Source organism: Puma concolor, chromosome D2, assembly GCF_028749965.1.
Source record: "Puma concolor isolate L17-30 chromosome D2, mPumCon1.1.hap2, whole genome shotgun sequence".
NCBI lineage: Eukaryota > Metazoa > Chordata > Mammalia > Carnivora > Felidae > Puma > Puma concolor.
In genome coordinates, this window is record NC_141677.1 from 69,241,633 (window position 1) to 69,262,125 (window position 20,493).

Consider the following 20,493-nt stretch of genomic DNA (forward strand, 5'->3'; position numbering starts at 1 on the left):
TTTCATTAATTTGTGCATATCTTAAAGCACACTGCTCGTGAAATGATTATAAATGACTGGAAGGGCTTATATCTAACTTATATGATTTGAACAGATCAATGCTTAAGTACTATAAACCACTATTTCAAAAATAGTTACAGAGAGATTCTAAAATCATATTTGGTTATACCTTCTGGTAATAGTTTTCATGAAATATATTTTGCTAGTCTTTCATGTAACATTAGATTTATATCACTAAGTTAAAGGTAACTGGTTTCAACACCTTACAGCATTAATAATTTTTAAGTCATTTTGAAGCTAAGGTCTAAAATACTGAGTTGCTACTACCATTGTAGTTACTCCTTTTTTAAATAGTCAAGTTTTTTAAAACATTATTTTATTTATTCTTGAGAGATAGTGAGAGAATGTGTGTGAGCAGGGGAAGGGCAGAGAAAGGGAAAGAGAGAATCCCAAGCAGGCTCCACACCGTCAATGTGGAGCCCGACATGGGGCTTAGACTCAAAAACTGTGGGATCATGACCTGAGCTGAAATCAAGAGCCTGATGCTTTAAAAAAAAAAAAAAAAAAAAAAAAAAAAAGAGCCTGAGCTTAAGCTGCTTAACTGTCTGAGCCACCCAGGCGCCCCTAGGCACATTTTTTTTTTTTTTTTTTTTAAAGAATAGGGGTGCACCTGGCTGGCTCAGTAGAGCATGTGACTCTCTTTTTTTTTTCTTTTACTTTTTTTTTTTTTAAATATTTTTATTTATTTTTGAGACTGAGCATGAGCAAGGGAGGGGCAGAGAGAGAGGGAGACACAGAATCTGAAGCAGGCTCCAGGCTCTGAGCTGTCAGCACAGAGCCCCACGCGGGGCTCGAACCCATGGACTGTGAGATCATGACTTGAGCCGAAGTCGGATGCTCAACCAACTGAGCCACAGGCACCCCTAGAGCATGTGACTCTTGATCTCAGGGTTGTAAGTTTGAGCCCCATTGGGTCTGTAGAGATTTCTTTAAAATCTTTAAAAATTTTTAAAAATAAGAATGGGGTTTTCAGATTATGAAAATACTTTTTTCTTTAAAAAATTTTTTAAAGGTTTATTCATTTTTCAGAGACAGACTGTGGGGGGGGGGGAGGGGCAGAGAGAGAGGGAGACACAGAATCTGCAGCAGGCTCCAGGTTCAGAGCTGTCAGCACGGAGCCCGATGTAGGGCTCGAACTCATGGATGGTGAGATCATGACCGGAGCTGAAGTCAGACGCTTAACCAACTGATCCACCTAGGTGCCCTGATTATGAAAATACTCTTACTATAGAAAACACCATTAACAATTTCTCCCAAAGTCTTATAATGCTAATTATAGACACCTGGGTGATGAAATGTCAGCTGTATCTGCCTTCAGATGTGTTGTGGTGTGATAAAGAACAGAATCCTGTGATATGCTTGATTAACCAAAACTGTTGCTTGCGTTTTGTAGTAGTTCTCAATTCATTGGTAGTGAACTATACAATATTATGTACATCAGATTAATTATGAGGACTGGTAGTCCTGAAAAATTTGGAGTATGTATATGCTGCTTTAACTTGAAATAACCATGTATAGCAAATACATCTTTTACTTCAAGTTAGAGGGGTGCTTTGGCACATTCAGAAGTATGGAGGGTTATTTTGGACACAGATACACTTGTCAGGAAGATTGAAACCAAATGTTAATTGTGGTAAACTATTTTTCAAAGTAAAGAGAGCTCTTTTTTTAAAAATGAAATTAGGGGAGGGGTGCCTGGGTGGCTCGGTCGGTTAAGCGTCTGACTTCGGCTCAGGTCATGATCTCACGGTCTGTGAGTTTGAGCCCCACGTTGGGCTCTGTGCTGACAGCTCAGAGCCTGGAGCCTGTTTCAGATTCTGTGTCTCCCTCTCTCTCTGCCCCTCCCCTGTTCACGCTCTGTCTCTCTGTCTCAAAAATAAATAAACGTTAAAAAAAAATTTAAAAAAAATGAAATTAGGGGAGCCTGGGTGGCTTAGTTTGGCTCAGGTCATGATCTCATGGGTTTTTTTGTTGTTGTTGTTTCTTTTTTTTTTTTTTAAATTTTTTTTTTTTTTCAACGTTTATTTTATTTTTGGGACAGAGAGAGACAGAGCATGAACGGGGGAGGGGCAGAGAGAGAGGGAGACACAGAATCGGAAACAGGCTCCAGGCTCTGAGCCATCAGCCCAGAGCCTGACGCGGGGCTCGAACTCACGGACCGCGAGATCGTGACCTGGCTGAAGTCGGACGCTTAACTGACTGCGCCACCCAGGCGCCCCGCAGGTCATGATCTCATGGTTTGTGAGTTCCAGCCCCACATCAGGCTCTTTGCTGTCAATGTGACGTCTGCTTTGGATCCCCTGTTCCCCTGTCTCTCTTCCTCTCCCCTGCTCACTCACACACACATACACGCGCGCTCTCTCTCTCTCTCTCTCTCTCTCTCTCATAAATAAATGTTAAAAAAAAAAATTATGTGCTGGGGCGCCTGGGTGGCTCAGTTGGTTAAGTGTCCAAACTCGGCTCAGGTCATGATGTGGTGGTTCGTGAGTTCAAGCCCTGTGTTGGGCTCTGTGCTGACAGGTCACAGTCTGAAGCCTGCTTCAGATTCTGTGTCTCCCTCTCTCCTCCTCCCTGACTAGTGCTATGTCTTTCTCTGTCTCTCAAAGGTAAATTAAAACATCTAAAAAATTAAAAAAAAAAATTATGTGCTGGTTTTATTTTTTTTTACAATGTGATTAAGTAAATTGAATTTACCTTAATTCTATCAGTTTGGAAGATGTTGAAGGTTTTTTTTTTTCTTTTTAAGGAAACAGATCCCAAGGGAAGACTTCCATTAGTAATTCAATCAGTGCAAGTGACATTAAGGAACAATGGATGTAGAAAATGAGCAGATACTGAATGTAAACCCCACAGGTAAGTAAGAATATTTTGAACCTTGACTATATTGTGAGCAAGTTTGAGGTCATACCAAATTTTATGAAAACATAATACTAAAACCATCTTTACTTTAAAAGCCATCTTATTATGCTACACGTAAGTTGTATTATTTTAAAAAATCAAGTTTGTGATTCTGATTTTTGTAGAAATTCTTCACATGTTCTTTTCTGCCCATCTTTTCACATTCCATACATTCTAACTTTCCACTGTTTATAATAAACTATGTGCTACAGAATGGAGAAGAATAGTGAACTTCCTCATTAATATTTTCAAATGAACTAGTTGGTTTCTGCAATATAAACTGTTATTGATTTCTCTGATTTCTTTCCTAATAATTTATTTATTATAAATTACCTATGGTATTTTCCTTATTTTCCATAAAAATGGTTTTGTAGAATATTTGTCCAAACGCTGAGTAACTTCAGACAACTTAAAATATACTTATAGCTTTCAGACTAATCTTTGTAGAGTTAAGTAGGATTTTGAAATATTCTGAATGGTGAGATTTTTCATCTTTTGAATTTTGGTTTTTTTAAAGTCAGATCAATAGTGGTTATGGAACCCTAAACCTAGGTAAGTATGAATAGTGAAATATAAATGAGTAATTGATAGAAACATGAGTTAAAAATTATAAGGTCTAATATATAAAATATACCTAGATATGTTCTGCTGCAGTCATACAAACATATTTGAAAGGATATTAAAATAGTTGAAAAGAAATCCAATTGTAGGAAATGATGTTTAAATTGAATACTTAGGACTCCAAGGGACAGTTTAAAGCAGTTTATTATAATTTGAGGTCCTTTATCTTCTGGATGAGTTTGGTGGTTTGCCTTAATTGTAGAATAATGAAAGCAGTATGTTACAGGTAAATGTTTAATGTTTTCTTCAATTACCTACTCTTACTTGAAATTCCATTTAACTTGTCTGATCTCTGGTCTTTTTTTTCTCCTTCCTCTTCTGCTTTTCTCTCTTATAATCACTCCCTTGTCCTGTGTCTTTAGCTGTCACTACTCTGCTGTACTCTAGCTCTGTATTTTCTACAGTTATAATCATCTGATATTTAAGCGTGGATTTGAATACTGGCCATAATCCTTTTTAGATATGTGACTTTTCTATGAAACATCTTCCATCTGTAAATTGAGGATAAACAGCTTTGTTATAGAGCTTTGTGAAGATTATAGATCACGTAGGTAGAGTGCCTACCATAGAACCTGGTACCTAGTGGTAACAACGGTGACGATAATGACAAAAGACGTTGCACTACTGCTGTGACTATGACTGTTGCTAGTAGTTGTAGTATAGTAGTTCAGTTATGATGATGGTTATGATGGTATCTCACATTCACCCTCTAACACTGACTTCCCATCTGAAAACTTCTAAGACTTCATTTCATGCTTCTTTATTCTGTTTAAAAGTCCTTTATTTTTCTTTAAGTGTCACTTTATTTAACCCAAAGTTACTACCCTTGCTCTTTTCAGTTAGTGAATGAATTATTGCAACATTTTCTTAGCTGGTCTCTCACTTTATACTTTCTCTTTTAACTTATATATTCTGTATTCCTCTGCTAAACCAATCTCTCCATCACTGCATGTGATATCAGTCTAAGCTCTGACCATTTGAATGTGGTAGTGGTCAGCAGTTATTCTGGTGACATAAGCAGGGGCAAGATTATGTAGGATGTTAAGTTACAAGATAATGAGTTTAAACTTTATTTTGAACTAGTGGGAAAACCTTCAAAGGGTTTTCAGTGGGGGCATGTTTTACAGAATCCATTTCCATGCAGTTTGGAGAATGGTTGGAAAGCACAGACTAATGATGGACTCTATTTAATGTTGTTGTTTGTTTTTGATTATCACAGTGTTCTTTTTTTTTTTAAACTTTTTTTTTTTTTCCAACGTTTATTTATTTTTGGGACAGAGAGAGACAGAGCATGAACGGGGGAGGGGCAGAGAGAGAGGGACAGAATCAGAAACAGGCTCCAGGCTCTGAGCCATCAGCCCAGAGCCCGACGCGGGGCTCGAACTCACGGACCACGAGATTGTGACCTGCTGAAGTCGGACGCTTAACTGACTGCGCCACCCAGGCTCCCCTATCACAGTGTTCTTAACTTTCATACTTTTTTGTCAAGAATTATAAAGATTTTAACACATCTATGTTTTTTATAGGTTGACTTAAGAAATTTTCAGCTTCAATGTATTAAGACATGTTAAAGTCTATACACATGGACTTGACACAGCCTAATTACATTTAGGAATGTTTAAAACCACTTGAGAGATTCAACTCTGACTTGACTTAGCCATAACAAACAAAACTCTGCCCCAAGGGTCCCTAATTCAGTAGCTTTCTGAGTTTTTTAGAGCAAAGCCAGGTATCTCCATGGACATTTGAGTTGTTAGTATGAAGGATACTCAGTTAGGTGCTGAGGGTACAAAGAAGTACAGGTAAAGGCATGGTTCCTCTTTTGAGGCTTATGACTTATTTGGAAAAGCAAGACTCCTGCATAAATAGAAATAACAAAGTGGTTTCTGTAATGTGGTGAATGAATAGAGTGTGGGCATTAGTGTTATTGTGGCTAGAATTGTTAGGAAAGTTATGTGAAGGAAATAAAACTTGAGTATATCCTAAAAGATTTTGATAAGTGAGAACAGCAATGAGGATGACATTCTAAATAGGACCATTGGGAACTCCAGATATGTTGCTGTCTTTCAGGGGATAATGTACAAATCTTACATAGGCTGGAAGATTTTCAGAAGATGGTAAGTAATATAAGTCAGGTTTGGAGAGGTGAATTAAAGCTTTAAAAGCAAGCTTTATCTTTCAGAGCAATGAAGCCTCAGTGGTTCAGCTCAGTAATATTATGTGATCATTTATTTGCCAAGTATCTTTCAGGTTCTTTGGATTAGAATATTTCCTAAGTATCTGTAATTAATCAGGAGGTGTTTGGCAAGGTATTTAAACACTCTCAGTCTTAGTTTCCTTATCTGTAGTAATGATCCAGTATGTAATAAATAGTTCTCAAACTTGTGGGTAAATGACAGAACGCCCAGCACAGTGCCTGATAAATAATAGGCATTCTCTAGATAGTTTATCTCTCCTCTCAAGATTCTTAGTCTTTTCTTACTATCTCCAATTGCTTAACTCCCTTAGCTCACAGAAGTCTAAAGGATTTATTTGTGGTTGTATATTAACATAAAATTTATTTCTAAACATATGAGATAACATTAAACTTTGCTCATTAAAATTCACTGTCTTATTTTCTATGATAATGTGAAAAGTAATCCTGTTTAGTTGTCATTTATTAGATTGAATCATGTGAAATTTCCAATATGTGACTTGTTACTGACCTAAAAAATGTAATTTCATGTGATTCAACTTAAGGTAACTTATGACTATAACTGGTATGACAGTGAATGGTTAAAGTACTTACTTAGAATTTTCTTTCTTCATTTTCCTCTTTAAGATCCTGATAATTTAAGTGACTCTCTCTTTTCTGGTGATGAAGAAAATGCTGGGACTGAGGAAATAAAAAATGAGATAAATGGAAATTGGATTTCGGCATCCTCCATTAATGAAGCTAGAATTAATGCCAAGGCAAAAAGGCGCCTGAGGAAAAACTCATCCCGGGACTCTGGCAGAGGCGATTCAGTCAGTGATAATGGAAGTGAAGCCCTTAGAAGTGGAGTAACTGTACCAACCAGTCCAAAGGGAAGGTTGCTAGATAGGCGATCCAGATCTGGGAAAGGAAGGGGACTGCCAAAGAAAGGTTGGTGTGTTCCATTTCCACAGAAGCAAACAAAACAATATTACCTTATACTATGGTTTCCTTGTTCTAGGAATATGAGAAATTTAAACAATGATGGTGTAAGAGGCTATGATTTGTGTATGTTTTTACAAAGTAATAATCTGAGGACCATCCCACTTGTTTTTAAGTTGAGCCTTTTTTCTTGAGGAGATTCAGTTTCTTGAGCAGAACTTTCTTTTCAGCAAAATATACATGGATGTTTTGTACAGTTAGGAATTGTGCATGTATTCTCTAACTTTGCTTAAAAGTAGGGTCAGAAATTCGTCATACCTGGGGTACCTGGCTGGCTCAGTCAGTGGAGTATGTGACACTTGATCTCAGGGTCATGAGTTTGAGCCCAATATTGGGGGCAGAGATTACTTAACTTTTAAAAGTTAAAAAAAAAAAAAAAAAGATTCATTATACCAATTATCTAATGAATATAATTATGTCCTTTGTTAAGAATACATGATAGATATAAATTGAATTGCTAATATCTGGATCAGAATTTTTAAAAAATTTTTTAAATGTTTATTTTTGAGGGGCGCCTGGGTGGCTCAGTCGGTTAAGCGGCCGACTTCGGCTCAGGTCATGATCTTGCGGTCTGTGAGTTCACGCCCCGCGTCGGGCTCTGTGCTGACAGCTCGGAGCCTGGAGCCTGTTTCAGATTCTGTGTCTCCCTCTCTCTGACCCTCCCCCGTTCATGCTCTGTCTCTCTCTGTCTCAAAAAATAAATAAACGTTAAAAAAAAATTTTTTTTAAATGTTTATTTTTGAGAGCGAGAGAGACACAATATGAGTGGGGGAGCAGCAGAGAGAGAGGGAAACACAGAATCCAAAGCAGGCTCCAGGCTCTGAGCTGTCACCACAGAGCATGATGTGGGGCTTGAACTCATGAACTGTGAAGCCATGACCTGAGCTGAAGTTGGAGGCTTAACTGAGCCACCCAGGTGCCCCCAGAATTTTTTTTTTTTTCAAGTTTATTTTGAAAGCACATGCGCAAGCAGGGGAGGAGGAGAGAGAGAGAGAGGGAATCCCAATGCAGGGGCTCCAGCTTGTGAACCAAGAATGGTGAGATCATGATCTGAACCGAGACCAAGAGTCAGTCACCTAACTTTAACTGAGCTACCTAGGCGCCCCTCTGGATCAGAATTTGAATAATTTTATAGATGTGGTTCTGGGTTCTCTTTGACTGATTGGTTGGTTGATTAAAAGATTTTATTTTGTTAAGTAGTCTCTCACCCAACATAGGGCTCGAACTTACAGTTTGAGATCAAGAGTTAAGATGCTCTACCCACTGAGCCAGCCAGGCACCACCCAAGTTGTGTTTTGCTCTCTTTTGGAAACTGAAGTGGATTGGTCTGTTTCATTGCTATTTCCAGGGCCTGGAGTAGTTGCATATATTTAAATATTTGTTGATAAGGGGTCTGTTAGTTTTAGTCTATGGTAGGATTTTGATGTAATTTGGAGATTTCACTAGTTTCTGAATGGTGGGAACTTCAATTTGTAGCCTAGGAATCTTGTAAAATCTTTTTGTGATCTGCCAAAAACTGTTATTCTTGTTGAATGGCTCTACAACCATTGGTTGGATAAAAATGAATCCTAGTAACCAGATTCTGTTTTGTTCTAGTGGCAGGGATTATACTCTTGGTATAAAAATACAACCTAAAAATAATTGGTGATACTGAAAAATTCTTTAAAAATAATGCAATATGTTGAGACTTACAAAAACATTTCAGTTTATGTAGAAAAACCACTTTGAAAGTTGGAATTGTTAAACTTCAACTGGTCAGTTCGCATATAGAAGTACAGAGAAATAAAGATAAGTGCAGTTAATGCTTAAATAGCTTAGTCATTTGTAACATATTGCCAGTTGTCAAGTATAGTTTAACGTGTACATTTATATTTAAAGAGTATTTGAGGGGTGCCTGAGTGGCTTAGTCTGTTAAGCCTCTGACTCTTGATTTCAGCTCAGGTCATGATCTCATTGTTTGTGGGATTGAGCACTTCAGGCTCTGCGCTGGCACTGCTGAGCCTGCTTGGGATTCTTTCTTTCTGCTCCTCCCCTGTGCACGCAGTCTGTCTGTCTCTCTCTCTCTCTCAAGATAATTAATTAAAAGAAAATAAATGGGCACTTGGGTGGCTCAGTTGGTTTAGTGTTCGACTTCGGCGCAGTTCATGATCTCACAGTTTGTGGGGTTGAGCCCTGCTTTGGGCTTTGCGCTGACAGTGTGGAGCCTGCTTCAGATTCTCTGTCTCCCTCTCTGCCACTCCCCCCTGCCCCCCAAATAAATAAACCTTAAAAAAAAGAGTATTTGACTTTGAAACACTTAACAGTGGAAACTGCTTTTTGTTAAATAATTTTTCCCTTGTTAAGTTTCCTATGCCACATCTTATTGGCTCAACATATTGTTGTTTTGGCCTTATGAAATGTCCAATAAAATTTAGAGCTCAGCTACATACAGTATCATGGCCCCTTGGGGTCCCTGATACAGCTATTTTTCTGTAGCTTTTTTTTAAAGCTTTTAAAAAAGCTTTTATTTAAAAAAATTTTTTTTTCCAACGTTTTTATTTATTTTTGGGACAGAGAGAGACAGAGCGTGAACGGGGGAGGGGCAGAGAGAGAGGGAGACACAGAATCGGAAACAGGCTCCAGGCTCTGAGCCATCAGCCCAGAGCCCGACGCGGGGCTCGAACTCACGGACCGCGAGATCGTGACCTGGCTGAAGTCGGACGCTTAACCGACTGCGCCACCCAGGCGCCCCCCCAAAAAAAGCTTTTATTTTAAAGCATCTGCCTTTTTTAGTTTTAACTTTATAAGTTATTTCAACTGGATGTTTTGGAAATAGGTTATAAAATATATAATATCTAATCATTACTGAAAAAGTGATCTGAGTAAAAAATTTAAAGTATAACTCAACTGGAAAAAAATTAGCATAGAAGTTAAAATTCAGTTTTTAACTGTTACTTAATATCTGAATATCTAGAATTATTTCAGATTTCAACTAAACTTTATGAACTATGAACTTTGTGTTCTTTTCTTTCTCAATTCTAAACTTTTTCAGGTGGAGCAGGAGGCAAAGGTGTCTGGGGTACACCTGGACAGGTATATGATGTGGAGGAGGTGGATGTGAAAGATCCTAACTATGATGATGACCAGGTATCAGTGTTTTACTTTCTTTTTAAAATCCATGTTTAGGGGCGCCTGGGTGGCGCAGTCGGTTAAGCGTCCGACTTCAGCCAGGTCACGATCTCGCGGTCCGTGAGTTCGAGCCCCGCGTCGGGCTCTGGGCTGATGGCTCGGAGCCTGGAGCCTGTTTCCGATTCTGTGTCTCCCTCTCTCTCTGCCCCTCCCCCGTTCATGCTCTGTCTCTCTCTGTCCCAAAAATAAATAAACGTTGGAAAAAAAAAAAAAAATTTAAAATCCATGTTTAAAATGCTTATAAATTTTTCACCTTCATGTTTGTAGTTTACTCATACATTTGTCAGGTCATATGTTCCGTATCTATACTCTGTGCCTGTCAATCATATATATATGATTTGTAGTATGTGTGTGTATATATATAATGTGTGTGTATACATATGTGTAACACATACGTGTGTATACACACACATTACTACCTATATCTAAATCCTACATATACTCAGTACTCTCAGACTGTTAGGTAAATTTTGGATTAGGAAACCAATTTAATTGATAGTGATAAATTTTCCCTTCATTTCTAAAGTGAGTCAAAAGTAGGTCTTTACAGATTCACTTAGGATTATCAAGCTGGTTATTTTTCAGTAAATTCTGTTGAGTTAATATAATTTCTATAGTAATGAAAATCGAGAAAAATAGATATTATTTTGAATATCATAAAAGAGTTAATAGGTATTAGGTTCCTTTTAAATGTTACTGTTTAGGGTGATAACCTTATGGTAAATTTTATTTTGGGAACATAAATGTCTTTCTTCAATATGAGAATGTAAATTTTGTTTTTCTTCCTTATGCTGTGCCTTTTATTCCCATGACTTACTCATTCCATAACTGGAAGCATGTATTTCCCACTCCCCTTCGTCAATCTTGCCCCTCCTCTCTGGCAACTGTCAGTTTGTGTTTGCAGGTCTGATTTATTTTGTTTGTTTATTTATTTACTTTTTTAGATTCCACATATGAGTGAAATCATATGATATTTGTCTTTCTCAGTCTTATTTCACTTAGGTCCATTGATGAGAATGTAAGTTTTTAATAGATTTTATAATGAACATATACATATATTTTATTTTTATTTTTTTAAAAACTTAATTTCTAAGTAATCTCTACACCCAACATGCGGCTTAAACGTACAGCCCCCAAGATCAAGAGTTGCACACTCCATCGACTGAGCCAGCCAAGAGCTCCTATATATTTATATTTTTAATGGAAAATGTGTAGCTTACAAAAGTAGAATAGTATAATGAAACTGCTTGTACTCCTCTCCCAGCTTTACTGACTTCAATAATTAATAACTCATAGGCAGTCTTATTTTATACTGTACCTATGTTTACTCTTCCTCTTGTATCCCTCCTGCATGCACCACTCCCACCCCCCCATGCTCTGGATTATTTTGAAACAAATCCCAGACGTTATGATATCTTTTCTAAAGAACTGTCTTTGCATGGTGATAAAAATTTTAGATAGGAAATTATCAGGGCATATGATAGATTGTTTTTATTGCATATTATTTGTATATACTTGTTTGTTTTAGCTAATTGTTGGACATGGAAATATTTTTTTTAAGTTTATTTACTTATTTTGAGAGAGAGAGGGAGAGTGACAGAGCTGTCAAGGCAGAGCCTGCAGTGGGGCTTGAACTCACGAACCGCGAGATAAATAACGACTGAGCTGATATCAAGTCAGATGCTTAACCAACTGAGCCACCCAGGTGCCCCTATATATCCTAATCTTAACATACAGTCTTTCAAGTGAGACTAAAACTAGTCACAAGTTGCACATGAACATTTCTGGCCTTTTTCCAGAGGAGAAGGGAGATAGAAAATTAATAGACATGAATTTCCTTGTTTTTTGAAATTTCTGGTGAGTAATGCTTTTTCTTAGAGATTTTTTAGTCACTACAGCATTGATTCTTGTTACAAAGACTTTTATTATAATATTAATCATGAAATCTTTGGTTCCTTCATTTTTTTTTTTAAAGTGAAGTTTTAATGAAAACAGTAGGTATGATAGGAAGTCATCTTAAGCTTCTTGGTCACTGAAGGACTGGTATTATGAGAGGTAAAAAAAAAAAAAATTAACAAGATATGGGGGGTTGGGAGCAAGTCATATTTGCTGTGGTTAGTAGTTCTAAACTGTTAGTTTTATTCATAGATTTGTAAAAAAAAAAAAATGACATGGATTCTATTTTAGTATCAGTTTTTCAAAGCATGTAGCACATCTTTTTCTTGTCCTGAATGAGGATGGAATATAAAATTCGTTGGGATATACAGTTAGAACATAAAAGTATTTATTTATAGTGTATATGTGAACAGAGGAAGGGCAGAGGGAGAGGGGGAGGGAGAGAGAGAGAAAGAGAGGGAGAGAGAGGGAGAGTCATAGGCAGGCTCCGTGCCCAGCACAGAGCCCGTTTTGTGGCTTGATCTCACCACCGTGAGGTCATGACCTGCGCCGAAATCAAGTTGGACACTTACCTGACTGAGCCACCCAGGGGCCCTGGAATATAAAATTATAAACCAAATTTCATTTTATTTAGCATTTTATTCGTTAATTTGTAATTTTTTCTCCTTCCCTTCCTAGGAAAACTGTGTTTATGAAACTGTAGTTTTGCCTTTGGATGAAACAGCATTTGAGAAGACTTTAACACCAATCATACAGGAATATTTTGAGCATGGAGATACTAATGAAGTTGCGGTAGGTTTAAAATTGCATGTATAATTTACTTCACATAGAAAAAACATTATTAAAAGCAAAACATTATATCCGAAATTATCCTTGATCACTGAATAAGTTTTAATAAGCATTTTCTTTTACGTAAATGAATTTCTAAGAAATGAAGTAAAATATCCTTAACTTAGTTCTTTCCTACTTGTAATGAAGGCTATATGCCATTCCCTACCTGAAAAACGGCACAACAATATTTTAACAATTTTTGGAATTATATATTTTTGTAATTGATAGTGTATAAAATATGATATAATTTCAGGCATCTATGAACCTTCTCAAACCTCTTCAGGAATCTCAGTTAAAAATGCCTGATTTAGGGGTACCTGGGTGGCTCAGTCAGTTGGGCATCCAACTTCGGCTCAGGTCATGATCTTGCAGTCCGTGAGTTCGAGCCCCGCATCGGGCTCTGGGCTGACAGCTCAGAGCCTGGAGCCTGTTTTGGATTCTGTGTCTCCCTCTCTCTCTGACCCTCCCCTGCTCATGCTCTGTCTCTCTGTCTCAAAAATAAATGTTAAAAAAAAAAATTTTTTTTAATGCCTGATGTTCTATTTTTTTTGCCATTCATTTCAATGCTCAGGATTAAGATAAAATTTATCTTTGTACTCTGTCCAAAAGAAAGAGAACACAAAGATCTGAAAAAGAATGTATACAGAAACTAAGAGAACAAATGTTTTTTTGAAATGTAATTTGCATGGGAACATTTCCTGTGTTATGAATTGTTCATAAAATAAATCTAAAAGGGTAAAATAAAATTACCTAACTAGGATTACTGACTTAAAGTACTAAAATTGCAGGTCTTTAGGGGATCCTGGGTGGCTCAGTTGGCTGAGCAACCAGCTCTTGGTTTCAGCTCAGATCATGATCTCATGGGTTTGTGGGTTCAAGCGCCGTATCTGGCTCTGCGCTGCTGGTGCGGACCTGCTTGGGATTCTCTGTCTGCGCCTCTCCCCCATTCATCATGCGTGTTCTCTCTCTCTCTCTCTCTCTCTCTCTCTCTTTTCTCTCAAAAATAAGTAAACTTTAAAATTGTAACTCCTTAAAAGGCTTTCTAATTTATACTCTTTTACTTCAGACTGAGCTTTCTTGGTTTGTCTAATACCATGAGGTCTGATATCCTTATATTTGTAGAATTTGAATATAAAATCAGTATTTGTTCAGTGCATACCATGTGGAGGAATTTGTAATAGGTGATTCCTGCTCTTTTGAAGCGCAGTCAGGTGAGGAAAGAGATATATAAATAGATATTAAAATATCATGTGAAGCCTTGTATTGCAGAGAAAGAGTTTAAATCCTGTAAGGACAGGGACTATTGGAATCCTATGTACCTAGCCTGGGGACTAGTGGTCTACTATGTATTTATTAACTGAGTAGTATTATGAACAGAATATTATGGAAGCATAAAATGAAGAGTGTTAGAGATGATTCTGAACTATGTAAGGATAATTAGAAGTTTGCCAGGGTAAGACGGTTGAAGAGACTTTTCCAGAAAGAAGTATCATGTTTAAAGGCAGTGAGTGAGTTGTTCAACCATAGTCCAGGAAGTTGAAATTGAGTGGAAGAGACTGCTAACAAGGACACCAGTTAGGTGGCTGTGAAAATAGTTCTGGCACCCTTTTAGTAGTATAACATGACTTAAACACTCTGAGAAAACTGTAAAAGGAAGGCACTTTAAATAACTGAGTTAGAATTTAGCCTCTAGGGTCATACTGCCTATATCCCACTTTCAACTTGGCCACTCCAGCTATATGTTCTCAGCAGATACTTAATTTTTCATTGCTTTGGGTATGATGGATATGATGATATCTCCCTGAAAAGGTTTTGAGTCTTAAATAAGATAATAGAAACTAAAATGCCTGTTACAATGCTTGACACATTATATACAGTAGTATTAGCAGCTGCTATTATTATTTTTAATAGGAAATTTTAACTGAATCCCAGCATTTGAAGCAATAATTCCACTTAAAAACGATGGTTTAAGAACTTTTATGGATACCTGACTGGCTCAGTCGGAAGAGCATGTGACTCTTAATCACCAGGTCATGATTCTGAGCTCCACGTTGGGTCTAGAGATTACTTAAATAAACAAACTTTAAAAAAAAAGAGGGGGGGGCACCTGGATGGCTCAGTGGTTGAGTGTCTGAGTTTGGCTCAGGTCATGATCTCGTGGTTTATGAGTTGGAGCTCCATATCGGGCTCGCTGCTGTCAGCCTAGAGCCCGCTTCAGATCCTCTGTCCCCCTCTCTCTGCCCTCCCCTGCTTTCATGCGCCAAATGCTTTCTCTCAAAAATAAACATTAAAAAAAAAAAAAAGATCTTCTTTAAACTTAATGTGAACAGTATAAACTTTAGTGCAAAGAGAAAACTTTGAAAAGTAGAGTATAAACAGCTTATGATAATGTAAAATGAATCTCTCCACAAATATTCATAAAAGAATATTCCTAGAAATTAGGGGTGCCTGGCTTGCTCAGTTGGAAGGGTATGCGACTCTTGATCTTGGGTTCGCGAGTTTGAGTTCCACATTGGGTGTAGAGATTACTTAAATAAAAAGAAAATAAAAAAAATTATAAGGACAGGGTTAGTTAATTCCTAACACAAACTTAGCAATATATAGTTTCATACTGTTTTAGGTATGATTCACATTCTTGAGTTTAGTGATGTTTAGATAGTTAAAGCTTGACAAAGTGGATCAATATCTAATTAATATGCACAGAAAGATGAATTTATCCTTTCCTACAAAATTAACTGCTTTTCTGATTATTTCCAAAGGGGAAGAGGTAAGGATATATGGATAAAATCTTGATTTTTCAAAATTAAAATCATATTGAACTAAAGGTAGTGACATACTTTTTAACTTTTTTTTTTTTTTTGAATAGGAAATGCTAAGAGATTTAAATCTTGGTGAAATGAAAAGTGGAGTACCAGTGTTGGCAGTGTCCTTGGCATTGGAGGGAAAGGCTAGTCATAGAGAAATGACATCTAAGCTTCTTTCTGACCTGTGTGGGACAGTAATGAGCACAAATGATGTAGAAAAATCATTTGACAAATTATTGAAAGATCTACCTGAATTGGCATTGGATACTCCTAGAGCACCACAGGTTTGTATGATTCTTTTTATTCGTTCTCTCCCTCCCCCTTCCCCACTACACTTCCAATTATAGAAATAATACATACTTCTAAGAAACTTTAGTAGATAAAATGGGACAAAATGACCCATATTTTTTACCATACAAAAATAGCCCTCTGACATTTTAGCATATTTTTGTCTAGCTGTTTTTCTTTTTCAAATATAGTTTTCATCATACTGTAATTTTATTTTTATTTTTTATTTTTATTTTTTTTATAAATTTTTTTTTTTTTAACGTTTTTATTTTATTTTTGGGACAGAGAGAGACAGAGCATGAACGGGGGAGGGGCAGAGAGAGAGGGAGACACAGAATCGGAAACAGGCTCCAGGCTCTGAGCCGTCAGCCCAGAGCCTGATGCGGGGCTCGAACTCCCGGACTGCGAGATCGTGACCTGGCTGAAGTCGGACGCTTAACCGACTGCGCCACCCAGGCGCCCCTCATACTGTAATTTTATATCCTGCTTTTCCACCCATGCTCTGTATAGTTTGTAGGTCTTTTGTTTTTTGTTTTGTTTTTTTGCTGCTTGTATATTCTCTATTATATGTGGTTAAGCTGTTGTATGATCTAGAATTTAAAAAATATGTAGATTGTTATAATTGAAGATTGAATTGGCTTGACTGATGTTTATTATAAAAATAATCATAAATAAGTCTGTTCCCCTTTGTAGCTTTGTGGGAAAATTATTAGAAAATTTATGATTTATGTTTCTGTTTAGATTCTGATCTCAAAGCCTTATGTATTTATTAGATTCAATACATGCTGATAGTATAATGTGACTTTCTGATTTGAAATTAAAAATGTGTGAAATTGTTTCTGTTTACTTGACCAGAGTTTTAAGTCAAGGTAGGAGCACTTGGGGCACCTGGGTGGCTCAGTCCGTTATGCATCTGAATCTTGATATTGGCTGAAGTCATGATCTCATGGTTTGTGGGATTGAGCCTGCATCAGGCTCTGCACTGACAGCTTGGAGATGGCTTGGGATTCTCTATCTCCTTCTTCTCTGTCCTCCCCGCTCCCCCCCCAAAATAAATAAATAGACATTAAAATTTTTTAAAAAGGCAGGAGCACTTAAACATTAATTTAGGAATATATGTATAAGTTAATTCCTAAATGCTGTTTCTTTTCTATGCCAGACAGTAGTCTGATAAGGTATTGAGCTATGATTCAAACGTGGACTTTTTTTTCCTTTTTATACCAGTACTACTCATATGTTAAAAAAATGATTACATAAGTTCATATTATAGAATTTCTGAAAAATAAAGTCAAAATGAAGAAAAGCCAGCAGAAATAACCAGTGTTAACTGTTAAACATTTTGGTGTTAAATCTCTTTTACTTTCTGTGGATGTTTATCAGTGTATGGTTTTTGTATATCCTTGCATTTTTGTTTTAATAAGAAATGGAATTATACTGTATGTGCTGTTTTGTAAACTTGATTTTTCTTACACTATAAAAAGTAGTAAATGTATTTCCTAATGACCCCCATTGTATGTATCATGTAACCACACCTTTATTGTTGGACACTGAAGTTGTTTCCAGTTTTTATAAGAAATAATGTAAAAAAAAAAAAAAAAAGAAAAGAAATAATGTTATGCATAGGGTCGTCTGGCAAGCTTAGTCGGTGGAGCATGTGACACTTGGTCTGGGGGTCGTGGGTTTGAGCCCCACACTGGGTATGGAGCCTACTTTAAAAACAAAACAAAACAAAATAACACTATGAATATACTTTCAGATAGAAATTTCTACACAGTGTTTTCTCCATACAATAAATTCCTTTAATCAGACAGTTTTTGAGAAAACCTAGTCCCATTTTTTTTTTTTTTATTTCCAGAAGAGAGTTTTCTCTTAAATTTAGGTCACTGGCTTAACAAGCGTTTTTGATTATGTACTGTGTTTCAGGCAGTGTGCAAGGTGTTGGGGGATTCAGTAGTGAGCAAAACTGATATGTGTCCTTCCCACCCCCCCAATGGGTAGTTACCTTGGAGGTTAAGATGTGGGAATGTATGTCAAACATAACTAGCAGGTGCTAGATAGATGTTTGAGTGTTCCAACATGTCTTAGTTATTGATTCTGCAGTCCAGCCAGTCTTTATCGTTTATGTATTAGAAATTGTGTCCTATAGAGTTTCATTTTAGATTTTTTTATGTAGCTTTTTTTTTTTTTTTTTTTGTAGTTGGTTGGCCAGTTTATTGCTAGAGCTGTTGGAGATGGAATTTTATGTAATACCTATATTGATAGTTACAAAGGAACTGTAGACTGTGTACAGGCTAGGTAAGTAAATTAATTTTCCTAATTAGAATTTCAAAATTGGGGAAAATTCTACAGCATTTTATTGAAATGATATTTGAATTAATCAGACATTGTGGACATCTGTTTGTCATTTGTATATATTCTCCACTGTTAAAAAAATTGAGAGATTGTTGACATGATGTAATAGGAAGAGGACATACTGTAATGTAGAAGTTTGGGATTTTAACTAAGCCATTAGCTACCTTTATGTCAAGCCGCTTTTCTCTGGGCCTCAGTTTCCTTACTTATAAAAATGAAGGGTTTGACTGAGAATGTTTCTTTAAGCTCTGTTCAGGTTTTCACATTCTGTAATTATTTAATATTCTAAGAAGATGGACAGTATTAACAAAGGAGCCCCGTTTTCAATTTTATTTTATATTTATCTGCTACAGAAATATTAGGAAATAATGTTTTCACTCTTGTTCTTTGTTATAATTAATTTTAAGCTAAATGTGATATTTGGGAATCATGCCGTATGGTTTTTTGTAACTTCCTGGAAACTTAAATTTAGTCAGTGCCATGTCTTAGATTTGCTCAGGTGTAGATGTTAACTTAAATTTCTAAGACTACTTCAGGTCAGAATGGAATGGTTGCCCTGGTGGGAAGGTGCAGAACTATGTAAAAGTTAAGTTTTATGTGACATGTTTCCACTCAGTGTAGATCAATTATTTTGTAATAAGGTTAGATTTTGAATTTTAGATTGATTTTAGGTTACGTGAAAGCTTTTAGGTCAACCTGAAGCATTTCTAAGATGTCAAAATTATTATTGTTGTTATTATTTCTGGTAGAGCTGCTCTGGACAAGGCTACTGTGCTTCTGAGTATGTCTAAAGGTGGAAAGCGCAAAGACAGTGTGTGGGGCTCTGGAGGTGGGCAGCAGTCTGTTAACCACCTTGTTAAAGAGGTAACTACTGGGTATTGTCTTTAACTTAATATACATGTATTCCTCAGGGGAAGTAAACTATGCCCTCTAGCTAGTATTTTTGTGGATAAAAATTAAGTTCTGTCTTAAAGCTATAAATGGAAAATTGGATAATCTTTGTGTATTTGGCTTTATTCCCTGGTGCTATAAATTATACAATAATTATATAATTACTATTAAATTTTTATGGCTTCCCTGACTAAAAAAAAAGACTGTGTTAAATTAAAAGAGCTCTCATAAGAATGCTGTATTTGAACCTGAGAGGAATGCCTGAAGTATTTTCTTGTAGTAGTTAAAATTTTTCAAGTACTGTCAACATAAGACTTTCTATTTTGTAGTTATTCAATAAATACATTTAAAAAAATTTTATAGAGAAAGAGTATGAGACAGGGAGGAGGGCAGTGGGGCAGGGGGAGAGAAAGAATCTTAAGCAGGCTCTCTGCTCATCATAGAGCCCAATGCAGGGCTCGATCCATGACGCTAGGATCACAGTCTGAGCCGAAATCAAGAGTCAGATGCTCATCCTACTGAGCCACCCAGGCACCCTAGTAACTACATTTTTATATGAGCAATTTGAAACTGGATACTCTTAGATCATAAGTTAGGAATTATGAACACTAGAGTAGATCAGAGTGGTCGATTTTTGTAAGGAAGTTCACTATTTGTGTGCATGCTTTAAAGTAATTGATTTATTTCATTAAAGCGCCAGATTTATTCTCTATGGATTTTTTTTTTTCTGGCAGTAATGTTCTATAACAAGAAACCAGAAAAAGTACTTCATATTACTTGCAGATTATTTTAAAAAAAAAATTTTTTTTTTTTTTAACATTTATTTATTCTTGAGACAGAGACAGAGCATGAACGGGGGAGGGGCAGAGAGAGAGGGAGACACAGAATGGGAAGCAGGCTCCAGGCTCTGAGCCATCAGTCCAGAGCCTGACGCGGGGCTCGAACTCACAGACCGCGAGATCGTGACCCGGGCTGAAGTCGGACGCTCAACCGACTGAGCCACCCAGGCGCCCCATTACTTGCAGATTATTAAGAAAATTAGAAGTCTTACAGTTCATGTACTTCTGACTTTTGAGTATAATCTTTTCATGTGACTATAGTTTTGATACTTAATCTTTTAATGATATGTGTACCTAGTTTGAGTGTTAAGGAGCTTAAACTATAGATTTTTGACCAGTTTGCTTTTATATATCTTAGGATAGATAATGTCATGATTATAATATCTGCTTTCAAAAAAAATGTCATGTGGTTAGGAAGATTGAGGTATAAAAACAGTCAAGATAATGGCATTTTGGCAAGAAAATGATATAAAATGCATCTAGATGGGAAAGGAAGAAGTAAAACTATCTCTATTCCCAGATGACATGATCTGTATACAGAACATCTTAATGAATCCACAAAAAACAAAAAAACCCCAAACTGTCAACTAATAAATGAATCCAGCAAGATTATAGGATATAAGATTAATATACAGTATTCAATTCTACTTCTGTACACTAGCAACGAATG

General features: G+C 36.6%; 1 protein-coding gene across 1 annotated transcript in view; it reads left to right on the forward strand.

Annotated features, from left to right (window-relative positions):
* PDCD4 (programmed cell death 4) overlaps positions 1–20,493 on the forward strand; it is a 29,926-nt gene that overhangs the window by 3,285 nt on the left and 6,148 nt on the right. The window contains exons 2-8 of the mRNA XM_086680853.1: positions 2,807–2,913; positions 6,401–6,703; positions 9,786–9,880; positions 12,497–12,610; positions 15,516–15,737; positions 17,939–18,036; positions 18,843–18,957. Of these exons, the coding sequence (XP_086536979.1) occupies positions 2,871–2,913; positions 6,401–6,703; positions 9,786–9,880; positions 12,497–12,610; positions 15,516–15,737; positions 17,939–18,036; positions 18,843–18,957 (990 nt within the window). The 5' untranslated portion in view covers positions 2,807–2,870. The remainder of the gene's footprint in view (positions 1–2,806; positions 2,914–6,400; positions 6,704–9,785; positions 9,881–12,496; positions 12,611–15,515; positions 15,738–17,938; positions 18,037–18,842; positions 18,958–20,493) is intronic.